We start from the raw sequence: 20,288 nt of genomic DNA, 5'->3' as shown, positions 1-20,288 counted from the left end.
TCTTAGTAGGCTTTGTGTTTCTAGGAATTTGTCCATTTCTTCTAGGTTGTCTAACTTGTTAGCTTATAATAGTTCATAGTAATCTTTTATGATCCTTTGTATTTCTGTATCATCAGTTGTAACATCTCCTCTTTCACTTCTGATTTTTTTTATTTGAGTCCTCTCTTTTTTGTTCTTGGAGAGTCTACCTAAAGGTTTGTAAATTTTGTTTTCTTTTCAAAGAAACAGCTCTTAGTTTCATTGGTCTTTTCTGTTGTCTTTTTAGTCTCTATTTCATTTATTTCTACCCTAATATTTGTTATTTCATTCCTTCTGCTAACTTTGGACTTTATTTGTTTTTCTTTTTATAGTTCCTTGAGGTGTAAAGTTAGGTTGTTTTAGACTTTTCTCATTTCTTGAGGTAGGCATTTATCACTATGAACTTCCCTCTGAAAACTGCTTTTGCAGCATCCCATAAGTTTTGGTATGTTACATTTCTATTTTCATTTGTCTTAAGGTGCTTTTTGTTTCTCTTGATTTTTTTCTTTGATCCATTGCTTGTACAGGAGCATGTTTAATCTCCACATATTTGTGAATTTTCTAGGTTTTTTCATGTAATTAATTTCTAATTTCTTACGATTGTGGTCAGAAAAGATGCTTGATATGATTTAAATCCTCTTAAATTTATTAAGACTTGTTTTGTGGACCAATATGTGATCTATCTTGGAAAATGTCCCATGTGTATTTGAGAAGAATGTGTATTCTGCTGCTTTTGGATGGAATGTTCTGTAAATAACTGTTAAGTCCATCGGGTCTCATGTATCATTTAAGGTCAATGTTTCCTTATTGATTTTCTGTCTGGATGATCTATCCATTGATGTAAGTGGGGTATTAAAGTCCCCTACTATTATTATACTACTGTCTATTTCTCCCTGTAGATATGTTAACATTTGCTTTATATATTTAGGTGCTAAATAAGATACATTAAAATTAATTTTATCTATTTCTTTACTTTTTTAATGCCATTACTAGAAAATTTAAAATTACATATGTAGCTGGCATTTGTGGCTTGCATTATATTTCTAGAGAGCATTTTCTATTAAAGCTATTAACAATGAATGGTCCACATCCAAGCTATTACACCTCCTGTGATCTTGAAGAGTGAAGTGCTGTATCATAAAATTCCTGGAGATGAGACATGACATTGATCTGCCCCATGTTTGCCATCTATCTGGCAGCCAGTCAGTCTGGCCAAATAGACTTCTTTCTATTTATATGTATAAACTTAAAGGAGGTGGGGGGATGCCCCTGGGTCATGAAAAGAGCACACTTCATAGCTCTTAAGTAATGTACCCAAAAGTAGACCAGGTGCTCTTGGAGGTTCTGAGGGATAAAGATGAACGTTATACCCCTTGAGTAATACTGTTACTAAAGAATCTGCTGTGTCAGCATTTATGAATTATCACTGTCTTTAACAGGCCTTAAGTATTAAAAATACTATGATGTCTGCCCTTGTTCGTAATTCAGATCCAAACTTACTCTCTTTTTCTTGCTTTCCGTGGTTTGCCTGCCTCACTGGTACCCTATTCATGTGTTTAGTCTGCCTGGTTTATCATTTAAGAAGCATGGGAAAGCAAAGGCAAGCCTTGGAAACATTAAGCGCAGTTCCAATCCCTACTCAGAAATATTCTGTTTGAGCCTGGAGGATTCCCTTAACCTCCCTAAGCTCCTCTAAACTTTCATTTCCTCAATCTTAAAATGAGGCACTCTCTTGCTGGATCTGTGTGCAAGTTGAGTGAAATAAGAAGTCACCTGGCACACTTATTCACTGGGCAGATTTTGGAGAGGGTATCTCTTCTGTGTCTGGCCTCAGGCTAGTTGTTAGGGATACAATAGTGAGTGAGACACTGCCCCCAGTTTGCCCACAGCTAAAAAAGGACAAGGACAAGGAGCCTGGCAACATCAGGACACCAGTGGTCCTCAATGAATGGCAGCTGTTCATTACATCGGACAACGCAGGATTTGGCTCATCACCAAATCATGGAATGATGTGCAGGTGAGGGAACTGAAGCCCACAGGGATTAAATGACTGCCCGAGTCACCAAGTCAGGCAGTGTTGGACTGGCACCAGGGCTTGGGATTGCTGACTCCTTCCTAGTAATGCTTTCCCCAGGAGATCATATTGCCTCACTCTTGGTTTCCCAACTTGTTTACCTTAAAAGAACAACTTCTTTATTTTGGACTTGATAAAAAGAAAGAAGAATTTCTCACAATTTTTGCTCTATATGTTATCTGGGCTGGCTAGTAACTCCTCTAAAAACCTGTGTTTCTGTTAACCCCCCAAAAGGCAGTGACATGCGTTTCTTTAAGATATAAAAAGAATTTAGTACACTATGAATTATTGTACTAATCATTGTCAGATTATAATCTAGTCAAGATAATGTTTTTGTTTAAAGACTTCATTCTATGAGATCTTGTCTTCAACAGTTTATCTATTTCCTATTAAATTAGGTAAAACAAAGCCAATTTCCATCTGAGAGTTTGAAAGAAACTCCATCTTTAGCTTTATTTAAAATATATTCTCCATGTTCTATATGATCTATCATAGTAATAAAAATTAGGTTTAAAAAAGAGCCACTTGTGGAAAGAGAGAGAAAGCAGAAATCCAGTGAGAAGTTTGCTTTTTAAAATTCTGTTTTGGAAAAAATGACTTAGTAGGTACAATAATGTCAGTAAGGTAGAAAAAGAAACATATTGTTCAGCTAAGCACCTATGTGATTGCTTTTCTCTTCTGTGAAAGAGCTACACCTGCATCCTGAATCAGTGGATACACCAAGTAAATGAGGCTGGGTGAGTCTGACAACCATCCATAGGGATAGTTGTTATGGTGAAGTGTTGCAAAGTACCACTGGGGTCTACTAAACTCAAACAGAATGCCCTATGCACCGAGAAAGGTCTCCTCCAGCAAAATACCCATGAAGACCAAGACAGGAGTAGCACTAAGCATTTGGTACTGAAATGCCCCTTATTCTTTCACTCCTCCAGCAAGGAAGAGGTAGAGACCCAGGCTCCTGTAACCCAGCTTCCTTCTCTGTGTTCTTGCAGGAAGAGACCTAGCTTCAAGCTAAGCCTCTTATCATTGAAATTCATCTACCCGATTTTCAGCTCTAGAAATCCATGATTCACATAACAAATGATCTGGACCTGGTAACAGTATAGAATTTTCATCTCTAGATGAGCTGGTGATTAGGGGTGATTATAATCAGTGTCTAGATTATTTTCCTCACAGTTGAGCCTCCGTGTCAAAGGTGTGTAATTGCCTGTACACTTAAACAAAAATGGGCAGCCTTCCTGCCTTATCCAGGGAGATGCACATATTACACATGAGAATATGTTACAATGATCCTTCCCTTTCCCTGGGCCCTCATGTGATATAAGTGTGCTTCACTGAGAAGGGAGTCATATATTGTGGCTGCCCAAGAGCACATGTGCTGGTTGCTTTACCATCTGCTTAGGCTTCCATTTCTTGACATACAAATGAGGGCCCCAATCTTTCCATGAAGGCATTGTAAAACATAGTCTATTTATTTCTAGTATCGGAAAGGGCCTAGTAAGTAGCTAGCACTTATTGGTACTTTCAGGGGGCATGCCAAATGCTTTGAATAAATCATCTCATTTGATGCCCTCCTGATTTTCCTATGAAGAAGGGAAAAATATTATCATTTCCATATTAGAGAGGAGTGATATCTTTATCTGAGGTTTGGCAAACCTCAGGATTTGAACCTAGCTCTCTCTGACTCCAGAACACATGCTTTTAAGACCTAAGCTCACCATCTCTGTAAGTGAAGATCAAGGATAGCGTCTGTGTTATAGGCTGATGTTAATTTCCAAAGACCTGGGAAAGTATCCATCAATGATTATTAACTAAATGTTATCAGCTGACAGTGGAACAGATGGCATCAAATCAAGTGTCCAGGGTTCACTCAGTAACACTGTCTCTTACATCATATGTCAATGTCAGCAGATTGCTTAATCTTTGTACCTGTTACCTCACATGGAACCTAGATAGCATCGTTCACTTGCCCAGGTGGTGGTGTGCTGGTCCAGTTCCTACTGGCTTGTGAATCCACGATTGGTAACTTCAGTGAATCCAGTGATTCAGGGAATCCACGTTCAGTGACTTGGTAACTTAAAATCAGCCTTGGGGAAGGTATTTATACCACAGAAATTGGCAAACACTGCAAACCATGGTCCTTTTTTTAATTCCAGACAGAATGTCGTTAAATATTCATCAGTACACCACTGTCGGTGACTCAGAGATACAATATGAGTGGTCACACTTCTAAAGGTAAACAAGGGCACGCTAGGTACCCTTAAAAAAACTTTCTACAAATATAATTATACCTAAGTCTTCAGTGAATCTTCTGTCTCTATCATTCTGCATTTGGGAGGATCTCTTAAAACATAATCATAATGGTTTTGTATGTCATTAGAAATATAAAATTTTATTTTGCTATTGTTTTTGTTATGAAAGCATACATGCTCACTGTAACAGTTTGTTTCTGAATGCAAGTATAAACATACAAACCATAAAATGTATTTATCAATGTTGTCAAGTAGAAATATAAAATATAATGCAAGCCACGTATGTGATTTAAAATTTTCTACTAATCTTTAAAAATCATTTAAACAAATAAAAGGAAACAAGATATTAGTTTTTAATAATTTTATTTAACCCAACAATCCAAAATATGATTTTAACATTATAGTTAACATAAATATTACTGAACTGTTTTACGTGTTTTTTTGGATACCAAGCCGTCAAAGTCCATGTATATTTTACACTTACAGCACATGTCAATTAAGATGCTAAATTTTCATCAGGAATACTTGATCTGTGTTTAGATTTCATAAAATGTATATCTGAAAAAGTAGATTCACATACCCAGCCTGTTCCAAATATACTTAATTATTTAATTGACATATTTAATTAGTTAAAATGAAAATTTAGATTCTAACTTAATTTCTCAGTCACATTAGCTACATTTCAAGTGCTCAATAGCCGCAGGTGACTGATGGTAACCGAATTGGTCAGCACAGGTTCATACCCTATATGATTTATTTTTCTTATAAAAATGGAGACCTACTGTATATACTATTCCCAAAGTCCTTTTTTCCCTCTTACCTTACACATTTAAAATACTTTCCCATCCTGTATTCCCCACTGGATTCCTGAGAAGAGAAAATCTCAGCAAAAGTAGTTATGTCAATAATGTCTGTGAAATTTTTCTTCCCCACTAATGCAAAGGAAATAAATTGACCTAGGGCATTTTGGGGCTGAGCAATTTTCAAATGAGCACCACCATAAAAAGTGGGCATTAACATGAACTCCAAATGCAAGCTGGTCAGATAAATGCTGAATTAGACTAGGTCATTTCAAATACCCTTTGGTATGTTTTGGATTAGCTTCTCCCTTTTCCAGTGCCGAGTTCTTAGGAAAGCCTCACCAGAAAATCAACAAAATTCAGTTTTGCAATATTTTATTAGTAATCAACACCAGCATCAGAAAGTACACATTTATTAGGTTATCCACCTGCAATCTTGGTTTTGCAATATAAGCAATTCTGCTTCTGTGGGGATTTTTTAATCAGCTCTTACTTTTTCGGTATCAGAGCAGCTACACTAATAAAACAAAAATTGGGGAGAACTTATTATTTCTGATCCATCAGCTGCCATTTTGGTATTTTGCTTTAATGGGATTATAAGCTCCTAAATCTGTCATTTTATTCCTCCTGTATATTAATATGCTAACATCATACTTCTAGGCGTGTTTTTGACCACTTTCCTTTTAAATACTTCATACAAATCAGAAGGTGCAGGTTGCTTTGGGTGGTGGTTGTTTTGTCTCGGCAAATTTACAAACTGGATATGAGCACATTTTTCCCTATATGGCTTAATATACTTCTAAATATTACTTCTAATAAAGATGTAGGGGTTCTTCATGAAACAGTCTAGTCTTCACATTAAATTCATCTGATACTCATCATCTCTACGTAGATAGCTCTGGAATCTAGTAATGACTTCTCTCTTGATCTTTGGTGTCCTGCCTTCAGCTCTCCACTAGACATTTCTAACAATTCCACAAGTCTTGTAATCACCTTAAACACCAAGATTCCAAGATGGTCATATGACCTTCCCCTCCCCTAAACAACTCAGATCCCAAATTCCTGATTTCTGTCAATAGCACCATCTTTCATCCACACGTATATTATATACTCAGTCATTTGTGATCAACGTGTCTTTCTTTATCATCTCCTTTATCCAGTTATCACCAAATCTTGTCAGGATTTCTCAGTGATATTAAGTTAAAAAGTATGAGGGGCAGGTTTATCCCAAGAAAAATCCACTTTTGCACGTGATTAAGCTGTACCAAAACTTCTAGTGACTTTCTGATTAATATGAGTTGGAAATACTGTTTCAGTCTGGTCCTGTCTTGCCAGTCCAATTTTATTCCCTTTTATTCATCATTCCGAACCTTGCTCTCTGTCTCACCAATCTCCTCTGACTACTATCCTGAACGAATTAGAACCCAGATAGGACATTTGCACTGTCTGAGTTTTTCCCCATAATACAAGTTCACACACCCCTTCTCACTTTGCCTTACCTGTCATTTAGTTCTAAGTTTAGGCCCCTCAATCCGGTGGCTGATTTTTCCCTACTCTGATCTTCCACTTTTAGTCATGCTCCTCTTGCTCAGTTTCACATACCTATCTTGCCTAATTCTTGCAGTCAAGAACTATGATTGCTTTTGTATTCTCCATTGTTCCTTGCACAGTGCTAGCAGGCACTAGTAGTTCAACAAATAGTTGCTAATTTTAAATCTAAGAGAATTAAATCAACTGCTTTCTTTGCCTGGAGTTGGTTATAACATGTTGGAAAAAATGTTATGTTTAATCTCCATCTCTTCTCATGTGTTTATGGACTGTTTTATAGCCAAGGAATAAAAGTCAGTATATCATAGGCCTAACTGTAATTTGGAGGCCTCCTCCGCTGGACAGTTTACAGAATTGAAACTCATGCCAGCTGGATCACCTTGCTTTTCAACTGACTCTCCCTTCAGGTGGGGGGAGCAGTCAAGATGCCTCAGGCTTTGAGTGGAAATTATGTGAGTTCTATTATGCAAGAGTAGAAGCTTGTCTCTCCCCACCCCCAATGAAAATCTTGCCATGAGGCTATAACCAAAGAATGCATACATATCATTAGAAATTTAGAAAGGGATTCTCCCTAGAAAAATACCGCAAACTTTAAAAACCCCACAGGCTAAGATACAATTTGGTAGATTCCTCTGGACAGTGCCTGCCTCTACTCAGATTATTATACTGGGGAAGGGGAATAATGGGACTTTCTCCTGCTCACTTCTGGTGCATCATTGATAGATTAAAGTTCCAGACTTTTTGTGCGGACACTCTGTCCTCTCCTAACATTTTATCTCAGCTAGAACCTAATAAAGAAAGAGTCTCTCCTTTAGAAGCGGCCACACAGAGGTCTGCAAAGTGGAAGTAGGTAGGTCACAATCGAATTGAACAGAGTGCCCACTGGCCTAAGGCATGTGGTGGTGCTAGAGAGAGTTCACTAGGGGAGTGCAGCGGGGCTGTTTTCAGAGCAGCCAGCAGCCCCTCTGAGCCAGCTACAGTGGAAGAGAGTGTTCCTCTCCAATGAAACAATTGGCTCTTACTGAATCCAGCCACAGTTCTCTACCGTCTTCTCTGCTCCCACCCCTAGTTAGAGAATTAGAATTGGGTCCCTATGCAGTGCACTCAGTGGTGGTGAACTGTTCTCATCTCCCTTTTGGGCAAATGGCAGTTTTAAACACCTCCTTTTCTGCTGTGGTAGTGTGCAGATTTCTGGTTAGTTTTTCTTTGGGGATTCTGATTTGTTTGTTTGTTTGTTTTGTTTTGTGAGAGAGAGTGTGCTCTATGGAGATGTGTTTGACTTGTGAAGGAAGTGGTGTGATAATCAGTTCCTTGTTTGGGAGAAGTGAAGTTCATTCGCAGGCAGCCATTTTCAGAAGTTTGGGGATGGGAGGGGGTCAACTACTATTCATCTGAAGCAAAATTTATTTATTTCTGGCATCTGCCAAGTCTCTTTGAGATGTTTGAAGAGGTGGCTTCCGAACCAGAGAAAGAACTCTTCTGGGAGAAGCAAATCTGTTCATATTCTTATTCAGTTGGAAAGTGAAAAATGCTGTCTGGGCCTTGGGATTCTCTGTTACAATCTGATATCAAGAGAGCATGTGCCAGGGGAGGCTTCTTTACCTGACACTCAGGGTGATGGGGATGGCAAGAAAAACCAACGCTATATACAGAGTCCAGTTCCTCCATGCTTTCCTACTTAAAAAAATACTTCAAAAATAAAATTTAAAAGGAAATATCCAGTTACCAACAGGATATTTTATGTATTTCTGTTGGAAGCTTCAAACTATGATTACATAGCCTGTTCACCTAGGAGTAAAGGACGAAGGGAGAGATGCTCAGAGGCTCACATTTGCAGAGCAGATGAGGGTAATGCAAGCCCTTTAGCCCAGAGCCTTCCAGGTTAGGAATTTAAAACGTGGATGTTATAATAACTGCAACTCACATTTGTATGAAATCTCACAGTTGGCAAGTGTGTCATCTGCACTATCATGTTGATCCTATCAGTGACTCCATGAGGCGGTGTGGGAGGGGGCTCCTTATGTGTGTTGGCATACACATGGGTATTCAGACACAGGAAGATATTCAGTTTATGTAAAGATGTGTTTTCTTAGAATTTTTTGAGAACATAAAATCATATTGGACAAAAAAAGTGATTGATCATCCACAGTCTAGAAATGGAAGTACAGAACATCAGACATTTTATACCTATTCAGAATTACACAGCCATTACCGGGGACCAGATCATTCCATTACCCATGAAAACAAACATTCTTGTTCATCATTTCAGCCTGATTAGCGGTAACGAGGAGAGCTATTTCGTTATTGTCAAGAAGGTACAATAATAAAAATGAGGCCAGTAGAGGCCCTGGTGGAGATCCCAGTGTGATGATCAGGTATGCCTGAGTGACTTGTAAGTAGTGTCATTTTGTGGAAATGTTGCAGCAAAGCTTTCAAATAGTTGGCATTAGTTGTCAGATGTAGCATCAACTCTCCAAAGGGCTGTCTCCTGAGTTCATTTTAAACCAGCCCAAACTTGTCTCTTCAGAGATCTTGGAAGTAGATACCTGGTTTATTTATTCCAAAGAAGCTTATTTCCTTCAGGTAAAGGTGTGTGCTGACTGAGGCATGTTGACCTGCTCCCCCTTTCATCAAACTGAAGAGTTCAAGGTGTGGCCACACTCTGGATTCCAACTGCTAGCAAGATCACGACCTGACCCTTCTTTGAGCCTGAGCTGTTCACATTCCTGGGCCTTTCAGAGACCACATTCCTCCTGAAACTAAAAACCCAGGAGGACACTAGGAAGCAGAGATGTTTTGCTATCTTTTGCTTCTCACCTTCTCCTTTCTGCCTAGTTAAACTTCCTTCAGATAGCTCATTAGCACAGTATTTTGAGTGCTAATTGAGCTCTTTTGTTCACTGGAGAAGTTTTACTATTATAATGGATTGTTTTGTTTTTCCTTTTGTGGCCCGTCCAACCCAGAGCCCCTTGCTTGGTGATACTGATGACAAGTTTTTCTATTTCCAGATCAAATTAAAGTGAAACACACTGGCCCTGTGATTGAAGCAGTGTGTGGGGGTCATTTGGTGTGAGGTGGTTCAATCCCTGTCGGCCAGGATGTGAAAATCTTTAGTGTCCATGTTATTTCCTGAGGCGAGCACCCACGGGAAGTAGAATTTATTACGACCTGCTGTTTGCTTTCATGAAAAGTATGACAACATGAGACTCTGGGGCAATGAAAGATTTATTGGGATTCCTTCTAGAACTGACATGCATGTCGGCTCCTTCATGATTTAGCCAATCTTTAAACAGGATTTAATGATAATGGTCTGCTTTTAATTGGCTTTCTTGTATTCTTTTTTGTGTGATTACAGGTCCCACAGGTATGGATCTCTGGCAGCTGCTGTTGACCTTGGCAGTGGCAGGCTCAAGTGATGCTTTTTCTGGGAGTGAAGGTGAGTTCTGCTTTCCCATTCCCACCACCAGTGTTTGGAAATACCACTGAACTTTATTTGTTAATCTAAGTTCCTCAGATGATTTAGTTAAAAGATGTGAGTTTTAAGTAGCAACAAATAGGAAACTTGTCTTAGCTTTAAAATCCTAAACTGGGAGGACTTTGCCGTGGATGCTTTAGGAGGAATACAGTAGCCAGCTTTGACGTCTGATGTTTTCACATCAAAAATGCTACAAATCATGCTGAGGGCATTTATATGGAAGACAAGCCAGGTCTCTTGGTCCTCAGGCTTGGGGAGAGATATTAAAATTGCCCTGAAGGGTTATTAACCTACTGATCACTGAGCTCATCTGTGACTAAGGATGTCATAGCCTATTTCCAGAGCTCAGAATTAAGGCCTAATCATATTCTCTGAGAGCGGCAATTGCAAGTTTCCAATAAATTTCACTCTCAGTCTCTGGGCGATTACCATTTCACTAAATTTGAAGGAAGAGACACTTGAAACAGTTAAATAATGTACTCAGAAGTCATGAGCTTCCTTGGCCATCTCTCTAATTCTCCTTCCTTTTTTTATATACCCTCTTCCTAGTGGAGAAGTCTCAATATATTCAAACTTGTCTCATAGCAGAAATAACTGGAACAAGAAAGAGTAATGAAAGGGAATGAGAAGAAGGATTTTTCTGTCCAGAAAGAAAATTGAGCTCACAAATGGGTGGGAGACTTTTTAAAAGATTGTCTTGCATCTTTGGTTTTCTTCCTTGCTTGGGTTCCAACAGAAGACAGAGACAGTGGATTTCTCCTATGCTATGATACCACCTTCAGTTGTTGCTTTAAGAGCAGCTGAGTCCTCTACTCACCGGGCACTCATGTTGGAAAACACAGTTTAACAGCAGAGGTAGTGCCTTAAGATGTCCTCCCTGACCTTTGAGCCAAAAATAAATGCATAGTAGTGAGCTGCTGAGGGCGACCAGAGTAACTAAGAAAACAAGAAGGGTAAAATATGTGATTTTATCTCTTAGAGCAATTTAAAAATATTTATAGAAAGAAGTCATAATTGTTTGTAATATTTTTGGGTCTCTCTGGTGTTATAATGTCAACATTATGCAAGTCAAACATGGACAGAATTGCAGGCTCCATTTCAGCAGCTTTTCCCATGGCTGGTTTTAGACCCTGGTTCTGAGCCAAAGAATTACAGCTGAGATCCTCTGCTATTCTGAAGTCATGGTGGCTTAATCTCTACTTTCTTCATTAAGGTGACTTTCACTCCACTGGGCAAGTCTCGAGGAATTTAAAAAACCTGTAAAATGACAAGCATGGCAAAGGAAATCTTTAAAGAAAATTAAAAATGCATCCCCAGCTGAAAGACTAGAGCTCAAGTTACATTTTAGACCTAGAGAGTCTGCAAAGAGCATCTATTTCAGCTGCTTTGACATTTCAGTAAACCTTTAACTTCATAAGGAAACAACACCGTTAGCTGGTTTTATGTTTGCTTGAGAGTTTGTTTGCTTTGTTTTTGGTTTGAGGGGAGAAGAACATAAGAAAAGGCAATGGTTTACAGTAAACACAAACCACATAGCCTACCAGTACTTAGAGATAGTAAGTAGGTTAGCAAAGGAAAAAATTTCTTCCTCCTTCTTTTTTTTCCTTGGCTAACCAAAATTCCTTTGGAATATGTGGCTACTCCAGAATTCTACCTTAAAATGGCCTGAGGATTGTTAAGGATGGGGTATGATGTTTACATAAGAGGGTGTAGATGAGCATGTTCGAACACGAGTGTGCACGTGTGTGTGTGTTTCCCAGTTCTGACCATTTATCTGATGGGTTCAGCCAAAATGATCACATGACATGATCTAGGTTGAATCTCAGATGACATTCATGGACCATGTGTTTCTTTTTCTGCCTAGTCCAGTCTGTAACCAAGTCATTTTATTTTTATTTTCGCTCCCATTGTATAAGGCAACTAAAAATACAGACGAGGATTAAAGAGAAAAAAAGATACCACTATAGTTTCACCAGCCATTCACTTGAATTCAGTTTGGTGAGTGAAGGATGGGGCACTGCTGAGTAAGGGATCTGGAAAGCATCACCTGGAGAAAAGTTGCTGGTAGAGGATGACAGATTTGTATGCCTAGGGAAGGTTGGCACTTGAAGCCTTGAGCAGGGTTTTTCTTGCTTGGGCAGATGAGCAATTAGAAATATACTGGTCCTGAGAGGATTTTTTTTATTAAGTCTAATTGCCCCCATGGGAAATTTAAGGAGAACTAAACAGCGAACAGTGCCACCATTGTAGTAGCTAATGTGTTGTAGTAGATCTCTCATCCTTAATAGCAGTCTCTATATCCTGAAGGCAGGTTACATAGTCTCAGGGAGAATTTCTCATTCCAGAATCATCAATCACCAACATTGCCTCATTTTCTGAGGGCTTCACAGGGTTCAACTGGCAACTGATTGCATCAAAATTGCTGTGCCTAGGATGGTGATTTTAATGAGAAATGTGCATAAAGATTTGATGGATATAAATATTCTTCCAAGGAGTGCCTGTTATAAATTAGATCATAAATCTCTACTATTTCAATCAGTCTACAACTGAGCATCCTCTCTGACCTCAGCAACCTAAGGAGAGAGTAGGCAAGCCCCTGCCCTGAAGAAGTTCAGTCTACTTGGGATGTGAGGATCTTATAGAAATTAATGACAGACTATATAGTGTTAGGGCCCAGATTGTGTGATGAATACAAATGGTCAGGATGCTCTGAAAAAGAATAAATTGAGATGGACTGGAATACTTAATTCAGCAAATTCAATGTACAGATATTTCTTTAGAGCTTTCTGTTTTCAAAGATTAAACTTAGGGTTATGAAGAATACAATGATTCTTCCTTCAAGGAATTTATCGTGAGTTAAGAGATCAGGAATATACACAAAGAATTATAGTGTGAGGCAGTGTCTATTACCTTTCCAAATAGTGCCCTGAACTACACTCTTTCGGAGGAGTGAAGAGAGGAAGGTCACCTCCAGCTGTAGTGAATTACAGCTTCATAAAGGAGGTCGGTGTTATTTCAGCAGTAACTAGAATACTAGGTTAAGACTTTAAAAAGCTGAGAAGAGCAGATGGCGACTATAGGAATGGCTGATGTGATAAAGGAACAATGTAAACAGAATTGCATGGGTGCAGACATGAGGTGTACACGGAGAAGAGTTCATGCAGGTACTGGGTGTATACCATGTACAGGGCACTGTGCTAGGTAACGTGTGGTTCCATTTCACACATTGAGCATTCCACAAATTTTTTGAGCACTCACTTCAAGAAAGGCATAGGATTAATTTGGCCAGAGTGTGTGGTACGTGAACACTACATTGATAATTATTCTCTTTGGAAGTAGACTTATGTCAGTAGATTTGAGTTAAATTATAGAAGACCTGGAGATGGCAACACCTTCATGAAAAAGGCAAGTCTTGCTGGGCCTTGAAGAATGGATAGTATTTAGAAAGGAAGAGAAGAGAGAGGAAGTGTATGCCATATTTAGCAGGTCATAGTTCTCAAAGATATAGGTCAGGCGAAAGTGCTAATGATGAAACATTACTTGGTGTATGTAATATTTATGTATCATATATAATATTTATGTATAATATATTATGTGTATAGGTGAGTATATATATAGACATGTTTTATGTATTACATATAGTGTGGCTTGCAGGCAAAGCACATAATTAGTATCTTATCACTCTAAAGATTAAAAGCTGCATTATTCTATACCAGTCAAGGTAAGAAACTTACACTAGGAGTGAGATACCATGTCCTAAGGGAACATGGATCCTCAAAATAATGCTCTCTGTATATCTTTAGACATTTTTCATAAACCTATACAAACTGACACAGCACTTATGTGAAAGAAAAGACATCTGTGTTCTCGTTGCTAATGGATAGGAAATAATAGCACAGTGGATGTAGCATTTTATTTCTTAAATAAACCCTATCCCCTTGCAATTGAAGTTCTGCAGAGCCCTGAGAGGTTGCCAAGACATATAGGATATATTTTGTAATTATTTGCAAGCAAGTGTCAGAGTTGCAGTTGTGGTTGGTAAACAGTAAAATGTGTACCTGTTAACTATTTTCAAGAAGGAACAATTCCAGGCTTTCCATTCATACTAGAAGTGAGGAAAAAAGCCATAGAGCTGTAGATTGCTTCTGCCTTTACTGTCACCAGTAGGCACAAAGAAATCTTACAGTCTGTTGTAGTGCCATGGCCTGAGTCCATGTACATCAGCACCCCTGCATCACTTGGTCCTCTTGGTGTCACAAACAGTTTTGATGCTCCAGTGCAGCAGGTCATAGCAGGCCAGGTTGAGGAGCTCCTGGTCTTGTCTGTCTAGATGGTGCCAAATGGAAGATGTGAGCACAGACATTTGCAGATAATGGCATAAAACAGTCTTTCAGCAAGTTTTTATAGAGCACTTTTATGGATTCAAGAGTGAATTTTAAATTTATGTTCCTGCCTGTAAAGAACTCATGGTCTATAAAAGAGAAGACAGACAAGTAAGCATCGTTTAATCATGGTGCTGTTAGGTTATTAAAGAGTTTTAAGCAGAGTGATAATACTTATTTTTTCATTTTGGGAATAATACTAGTAATAGGGTAAAAGTGAAATTGAGAGAGATGAATGTAGATGATTGTAATAGGTCAGGAGAGAGATGAAGTGTGACAGTTGTAGTAAAAAAAAAAAAAAAATAGATGGATCACAGACAAATGTGGAAGAGATGGAATCACCAGTATTTGAAGTCCTAGTATGTGTGGATTTTTGACTGCAAGAATTGTCTGATCTTTCTTACTCCATCCATTTCTAAGTTTCCACATTTTTAGTTAATGTTATCAACATCAGCAGTGACTCACCTTTAATACAGTGTAGTCCTGGAACACAGCTCAGCCTGTTAGCAGAGCAGTGGTACTTGCACAGAACAGCTCTGTGGGGGAGGAAACATGCTGAGACTGATGACAGCAGAGTATCTAAGCCACCTTTCTTGTGTACCATTTTCCAGAACTCCTGCCTGTGCCTAGCCCAGGTCCCATGGCTATCTGCTCACCTCTGTAGTGCAGCTGTGGTATGGCTTAGGCTACTGTGCACTGAGGGTCCACAGTGGGGACAAAGGCCTGAGCCTGCTCCCCATGTAGTCTCTGGACATTCATGACTATATACTGAGACCTTGACATACCCCCAGATAGGTTATTAACCCTAGAGTATGTGCCTGCCCCTTGGAATGCAATAAAATATACGAAAGATGAGTTGAGTGCAGCAAAGCTGTGTGCTGGGCAGAGTCTGGGAGTTCAGGGAGGCTTACACAGTAGCTAAGTGATTCACCCCTACAAAGCTGCTGGCAGTGTGAGTGATTACGTTTGTGCCTCAGCTAATTAGTAATAAAAGACTGGGACCACCCAAGAATAGTCTGAACCTTGAATGTTTGATTCACACATGCCAATGATCGACTATACTTCTGGTCTTCCACCTTAGAACCCAACTATTACAGGACAAGAGCCAGTCCTGGTATGCAAAATGTTGCCACACCACTTTGGTTCAGTAGCCTAAACTGGGGCTTCTGTTATGGGGTAGACAGGAATGAAGCTGACATTTGATGTGTGGTGCTGGCCAGAGCTCCTGTTTATGGACACACCTGGTTTTCTGCTTCAGCTGGAGGCTAACCCAGGTTCAACTGTACAGAATTCCATGGCAGCCTGGACCAGCCCAGGCAGCCTCTGCCTGAGGTTATCCCCCACAAGAAGGGGGCCCAGGGCCCCTCAGTCACCCAGCACCTTTCCCCTAGGAAAACTTTCTCGGAAAGAGCCTGTGGTTGGTCGTTTTCTCCTCACTGTGAATTTAAGTCATTGGATTATTTTCCCAAGCTGGTTCGGTTTAAACCGTAACTTTAAACTCTACATGATAAAGAATTTTAGACGTTTCAGAACCATCAACAAGGGCATCTTTTGAGACCTAGCCCTTGTTTCTCGTAACTGCCTGCTTATCCATAGTACTGTGCACCTAACTTGTCATCAGGCAGTCACCAGCAGCACGACCCCAAAGACCACCTTCATCTTTCACAAACATCAGGCACTGCCCTCCCAGTTTGGCTTTTCCAGCAACACTCACATGGGCCTTTAAGTAATGCTGTCAACAGTGTCATCCTCAAACCCAGAGCGAAGCTTCCCCATCATCTGTAGTTAGCAGCATAAAGGCAGTGATGATGTATCACATAAAGACACTTTGAAATCTGACGCAACTGACCATACAAAGAGGATTCCCCGGCGCCCTTGCTGGTGATTCCTGCACAGACCAGACTGGAGGGCCCAGGGGCTTGGAGCTCTTCAGCCTCAGCTACAAATCAGAGGGTTTTTTTTGGTCTGTATTTCCCAAATCTGTTCAAAATGAATCCACATTATTTCATTAGATATATCTATCAGGACTCTCTGTTTCTGTTTATATAACAACTCACTGGCCTTAAGCCTTAACCTGAGCTAATTATAGCATGTGCATTACATTTCCACAGCAGGCTTGTAGGTATTAGAGCATGGTGGATCATGTCCCAGCCACGAAGGAAATGTTTCAGGATGTTTTTATGGAAGGTCTCACTGAGAGGCAGGACACAGGAGAGGCAAGACACAGTGGGTAGGCAGAAAAGAGTGGGATAGTGGGATCAGGTTGTGGGAGAGGTGACATTTGTTGTGTGTCCCTCTCCTAAATGAAGTTGTTAATAACATCTGTGTTTCAAATTGTGTGGCAAGTCTGGATTGAACTTGAAATACATGCAATTTAATTGTTTTCAGATGATTGACAAGATAACCATTGCATACTCTGTGGAATACAGTGATACGGATTTAAAACTCACCAGATCTTAAAATCCGTGAAGGATATCTTGTTCATCTCTGTGTCCCCAACCTCTAGCGTGCTGAAACATAGAGGAGATCTTCATTTATTTGTTGAGGGAATGAATGTATCAGCTTCTAAATCCTCACCTGTGACTTCCCCAGGCATATGCCACAGTTGTCACTAATGCTCTCTTATCTCCCTTCCTAACCAGGGCAGGGGCTGAACTAGGACCCCCTTCCAAGTGGAGGGGTTTAGACAAAGCTGTACAATTGTAGAAGCCAGGGCCAGTAGTCTCCAGGAAGCCCCAAGCATCCATGTGCCCTACCCTAAGCCCTGATTTGTGGGCTTTCCCTGTGGATGGAATGATCTCATTTTTTCTGCTGTATACTTCAGATGCCATCAGGTCCAGAACTTTCCCTATACACCAATGCATGGGAGTCTGATGCCCTCCCTAAGTCTTGTCAACCTCTTTCCAGGTGACTGAACCTTGTAACCCCATGTACCAGCCACTGGCCAACATCTTGCACTGACTGAACCATCACCCAGCCCCAACCCCCTGACACCACCTTTATCTGTGAGCCACCTACCTGATTAAATCTCCTCAAATATTGACAGACAGAGAAATATAATGAGGCCTCCAGATCCCAAATCCACGTTTTCTCTGTCCCTTTGGACATTGAACTTTAGATTATGAAAAACCCTGATTAGGGATCATCTGGAGAGCTGGATCAATTTTCCCAGCCCCATTCCTTAAAAATCAGGTTTCTCCTATTTTCCAACTAAAGCCCTTCTTGAAGTATGAAACTCTCAAAATTAAAAGTCAAAGTTGTATTGATAAAATCCTTAATTTCGTGATCTCTGAATATGAAAAAACTAGTATTTTGTACATCATCTAATCTTTTAGTAATACCTTGCAAATTTGTGGAAGGAGAATAATGATGTTGGGAATATTTGACTTCTACATAGCCATGTACAGTGTGTAAGTATTGATAGATTCACGTTAGTGGAGATTGAATTGGTGATGTTTACCATGCTTTATCTTGGTGAGCCTTGGCTTCCCCCAAAATCAGAGGTCACATTTTAGGAAGGACCATTTTGTGGCTGCCTAACATTTGGGACATATCCTCCCTCCTCCTCTTCCCAGCCACTGACCCAGCTGCTTCCTTGGTTGGAGCAAGAGAAACTGTGCTTTTCTAAACAACAGCTAACAATGAAAGGATGTGTTGTGATGAAGGCAGAGGAAAGTCAGTCAAAGAGCCCTGCCCCATGTCAGGGCCCAGTGTGGCCAGATCAGCTGGCAAGACAAAGAGTACAGTGAATTACCTGAGGCACTGTGCTTGGACAGCCCATGCTAGGTTTACAAGCTTGTATATGGCTGTGCCCGACTTCTCTTGTGATCTGTGCCAGCACCATCCTCTCTGGATGTTGCTCGGAACTTCATTAGCATGGTTGACTAGCTCTCTCCCACTTCACGGCTATCACTAATCCTGACTTCCTGGAAAGCTCTTATTGAGGAACAGAAGGAGCTAGATTAACTTCTGTGCATACTCTGGCCAGATTTGCATGTCCAGCTCATGTTTGTATAGCAATTATGGCTGTGAAAAGAAAAAGTATAGCTATTCCCCAGGATGACCTGACTCTCCAATTTCCATTAGATAGGTGCTAAAATCCTGTTTTCTTCGGTCTAAAAAACTTACTTTAAGGAGAGAATAGAAGAATATTAAAGACAAAAATAGGAGGATATTAAGCACTTTCATTAACATGAGATGTATCTGAAATGAAACTATTCCCTGTTGAATTTTGGGGGATGATTTCTCCAACATGTTGGTTGGGAGTGGGTTGCTATAAACCCCAAATCAGAAGCCTTTGATGTGGTGAGTGTCAACTGATGACTTAACGCGGAAGGTAGAAGGAAGAGACTAAAATTCCAGGCCGAAATGAGGAGACCATGGCCACTGGTGAGCCCTCAAATGGCATTCAGTAAATACTATGTAGATTACTGATTGATTTCTGCAGTTAGTTGATAGAAGCTCAGTTTGATCTGCATTTGATTTGGTTATGCATGATGTGTCTGGTGCTGTGGTTCCACGCTTGGCTATCACTTCCTTGGGGCAGCTGGAAGCTTAGATTGTTAGAGGGTACAGGGAGCCCATGGAAGGGCTCCCTGGGAGGAGAAGAGCTGTCAGGCAGCTGGCCAGGCAGCCTTGACTGGTACTCAGAGAACCTACAGAGATGCTGAGCAAGTAGGAACCAGTAAGGAAGTCTCCACACCAGTCACCTCTGGTTCCTCTTTCCTTCTTTTCTATCACGGTCAGGAGAAGCAGTCTAGATTAGGGATTTTCAGAGCATCGATCTTGGACTTTATCAGAATTGCGTTTGAATCCCAGCTCTGCCATTTATGAGCTGTGTGATCATTTTTTTTTTTTTAGTTTGACTTCCCCTGAAGCCAGGAGTCAATGCTGAGACAAGGATTCAAATGAAAGTAAATTATTAGAAAATGTTCCGGGGAGAAACTGATGAGGGGAGTAGGGAAATGCGATAGGGAAGGTAAAGAAACCAAGCAAAAATGCAATATCAAGGACTGTCCCATGGTAGGGTGGGTGGTGGGGTGAGTATCTGGCTCAGTCCCCTCCAGAAGCAGTGTTTCAGGTTGTAGAGATCAGCTCTCTGTTGGTGGTTAAGGGCTAACCCCAGGAGGTTGTAAATTCCTAGACACTATCAGTTAGCTAATTACAGATCAAGACGGTTCCAGCAGCCAGTGGGAAGCCAACAAAGAGACACAGGTACTGGGTATTGAGGGTGAAAGCACACAGAGACTCTGTGGGCACAAAAATGGCTACAGGATCTACATCAGGAAAGCACTGACAGCATCTGCTGCAGTGGCTTTGGTAGTTTCTTACACTCTCTGAGCCTCAGTGTTCTCATCTGTTAAATGGGAGGAAAATAACTTGTTTAAAGTAATTAGGGTGACCGGCCCAGTGGCCGAATGGTTAAGTTTGTGTGCTCTGCTTTGGCAGCCCAGGGTTTCGCCAGTTCGAATCCTGGGTGTGGACAGGGCAACACTCATCAGGCCATGCTGAGGCGGCATCCCACATGCCACAACTCAAAGGACCCACAAGTAAAAATATACAACTACATACCTGGAGGCTTTGGGGAGAAAATGGAAAAATAAAATCTTTAAAAAAAAAGTCATTAGGGAGGTAACACAAGTAAACCACCTGTTGAGATGACACAGGAAAAACACGTAAGTATTCAATAACTGGTGACTTTTATTGGCTTCAAGTTGAGTTACTGCAAACCCTGAGGCC

The 20,288-nt window shown here is 40.3% G+C and overlaps 1 protein-coding gene across 3 annotated transcripts in view; it reads left to right on the top strand.

Moving 5' to 3' along the window:
* The window catches only part of GHR (growth hormone receptor), a 245,225-nt gene that overhangs the window by 102,680 nt on the left and 122,257 nt on the right, over nucleotides 1–20,288 (top strand). For all 3 annotated transcript variants that reach the window (XM_014855170.3, XM_044779368.2, XM_014855167.3), the window contains one exon: nucleotides 10,048–10,128. In XM_014855170.3, coding sequence (XP_014710656.2) covers nucleotides 10,059–10,128 — 70 coding nt within the window. In that variant the 5' untranslated portion in view covers nucleotides 10,048–10,058. The remainder of the gene's footprint in view (nucleotides 1–10,047; nucleotides 10,129–20,288) is intronic.

This window comes from Equus asinus, chromosome 10 (genome assembly GCF_041296235.1).
Source record: "Equus asinus isolate D_3611 breed Donkey chromosome 10, EquAss-T2T_v2, whole genome shotgun sequence".
In the NCBI taxonomy this organism is placed as follows: Eukaryota; Metazoa; Chordata; class Mammalia; order Perissodactyla; family Equidae; genus Equus; species Equus asinus.
This window is presented reverse-complemented; position numbering and strand designations above follow the sequence as displayed.